The sequence below is a fragment of the Ailuropoda melanoleuca genome, unplaced genomic scaffold, assembly GCF_002007445.2.
Source record: "Ailuropoda melanoleuca isolate Jingjing unplaced genomic scaffold, ASM200744v2 unplaced-scaffold3254, whole genome shotgun sequence".
Lineage (NCBI taxonomy): Eukaryota > Metazoa > Chordata > Mammalia > Carnivora > Ursidae > Ailuropoda > Ailuropoda melanoleuca.
In genome coordinates, this window is record NW_023203326.1 from 1 (window position 1) to 1624 (window position 1624).

Genomic DNA, 1624 nt, shown 5'->3' on the forward strand with positions numbered 1-1624 from the left:
CATTTCCTACAGAAATTAGGTGAGGGTGATAAATGTTTTATATTCTTGTGTAGTGTGTGTGTGTGTGTGTGTGTGTGTGTGCATGTGTGTGTGTGAGAGAGTGAGAGAGAGAGAAAGAGGGAGATCTTCAGATTGCACATACACACAACACCAGGAAGGTGTCCAGTGCTTTCCCATGCTGTCACTAACATTGGTGCTGTGATCATGGTTTAAGACAGTGACCCCCACCAAGACTCTGGACTTGCTTTGGATTGTTGATCCCTGTGTAGCCTCATGTCCATCATCCACTTTATGCTGCTCTAGCAAGCTTGCACATTGAGCTGGGTGTTCCTGTGCTGCACACTGAGTACAGCTGGGATTCTTGTGAAGGTCAGTTGATGAGCATCAGGATACTGGTAATTCATTGGTATTTAGGGACAAGAATAAACAATGTAAGTGACTCTGTATTTTGTGCTTTTTACTACAGCAGTTTTGCCACTAGAAAAATGTCCTAAGTCAGAGAGTGAAGAGATAAGCACAGAATCCTGTGTCCAGAGAGGGTCCCTGGGGGCAACTGCTCTATGGAGAGGAAGCCCCAGACCCTGACAGGAAATCTGCCCAGAAATACCATTTGCAGCTGCTCCTGGGGCTTAAGGACAGAATCGGTGACTAGTGTGCACCCCCTGCTGGTCCAGATCCCCTTCTACAGTGAGGTTTGTGTCTGGGCTCACACTGATGTCCCCTCACTGTGTCTTTTGCACAGTAATACACGGCCGTGTCGTCGGCTCTCAGGCTGTTCATCTGCAGATACAGCATGTTCTTGCCGTTGTCCCTGGAGATGGTGAATCGGCCCTTCATGGAGCCTGCGTAGTATGTGCTACCAGCATTATAGCTAATGTATGCGACCCACTGCAGCCCCTTCCCTGGAGCCTGGCGGACCCAGCTCATGGCATAGTCACTGAAGGTGAATCCAGAGGCTGCACAGGAGAGTCTCAGGGACCCCCCAGGCTTCACCAGGTCTCCCCCAGACTCCACCAGCTGCACCTCACACTGGACACCTGTAGACACAAGACATCCTGGTCAGGAAACTGTCACACACCCCCTGTTTGTCTCCCTCAGATCCACTCACATACTCCATGTCTCTTGTTCAGCATGAGTTACCTTTTAAAAGAGCAACAAGGAAAACCCAGCCAAGCACAAACTCCATGGTGAGTTCTCTGTGTTCAGTCCTGATACTGATTGGAACACCTGGAAACCCTGGGGCTGGGGCTCCTCTCCCAGCTGCAGGGTCAGGGTTGGGCTGTTTTAATCAGCAGAGGGAGGGCCCTATTTGCATGTCCTCTGACTATATATTCATCTTGGGATCTATGCTGACATAGAAGCCAGTAACCAGAGCATATGTGACTGCCTTTGTTTTGGTGGTATTGAACACTTTTGAAAAAAAATATAACTTTTTCATTATATAACTTTCCAGTGAATGTACGTAGCCAACTTATGTGACTTTGTTTTTACATACTCACACAATTTCCAGGATAGGTGTCATGTTGTCCCATAAGGAATCATAAACCTACACGTAGAATTTTAGAAGATCTGTGACTTGTTCAAGAACACATGCAGGTTTAGAATGAGCCCCAGTATTCAAGGA

At 47.6% G+C, this 1624-nt stretch overlaps 1 gene segment (V, D, J or C); it reads right to left on the bottom strand.

Annotated features, from left to right (window-relative positions):
- Positions 1-633: 633 nt before the first annotated feature.
- On the bottom strand, positions 634-1301 carry LOC117798617. The segment is given in 2 exon segments: positions 634-1037; positions 1141-1301. Coding segments are annotated over 2 exon segments (435 nt in total).
- Between the last annotated feature and the right edge of the window lie 323 nt (positions 1302-1624).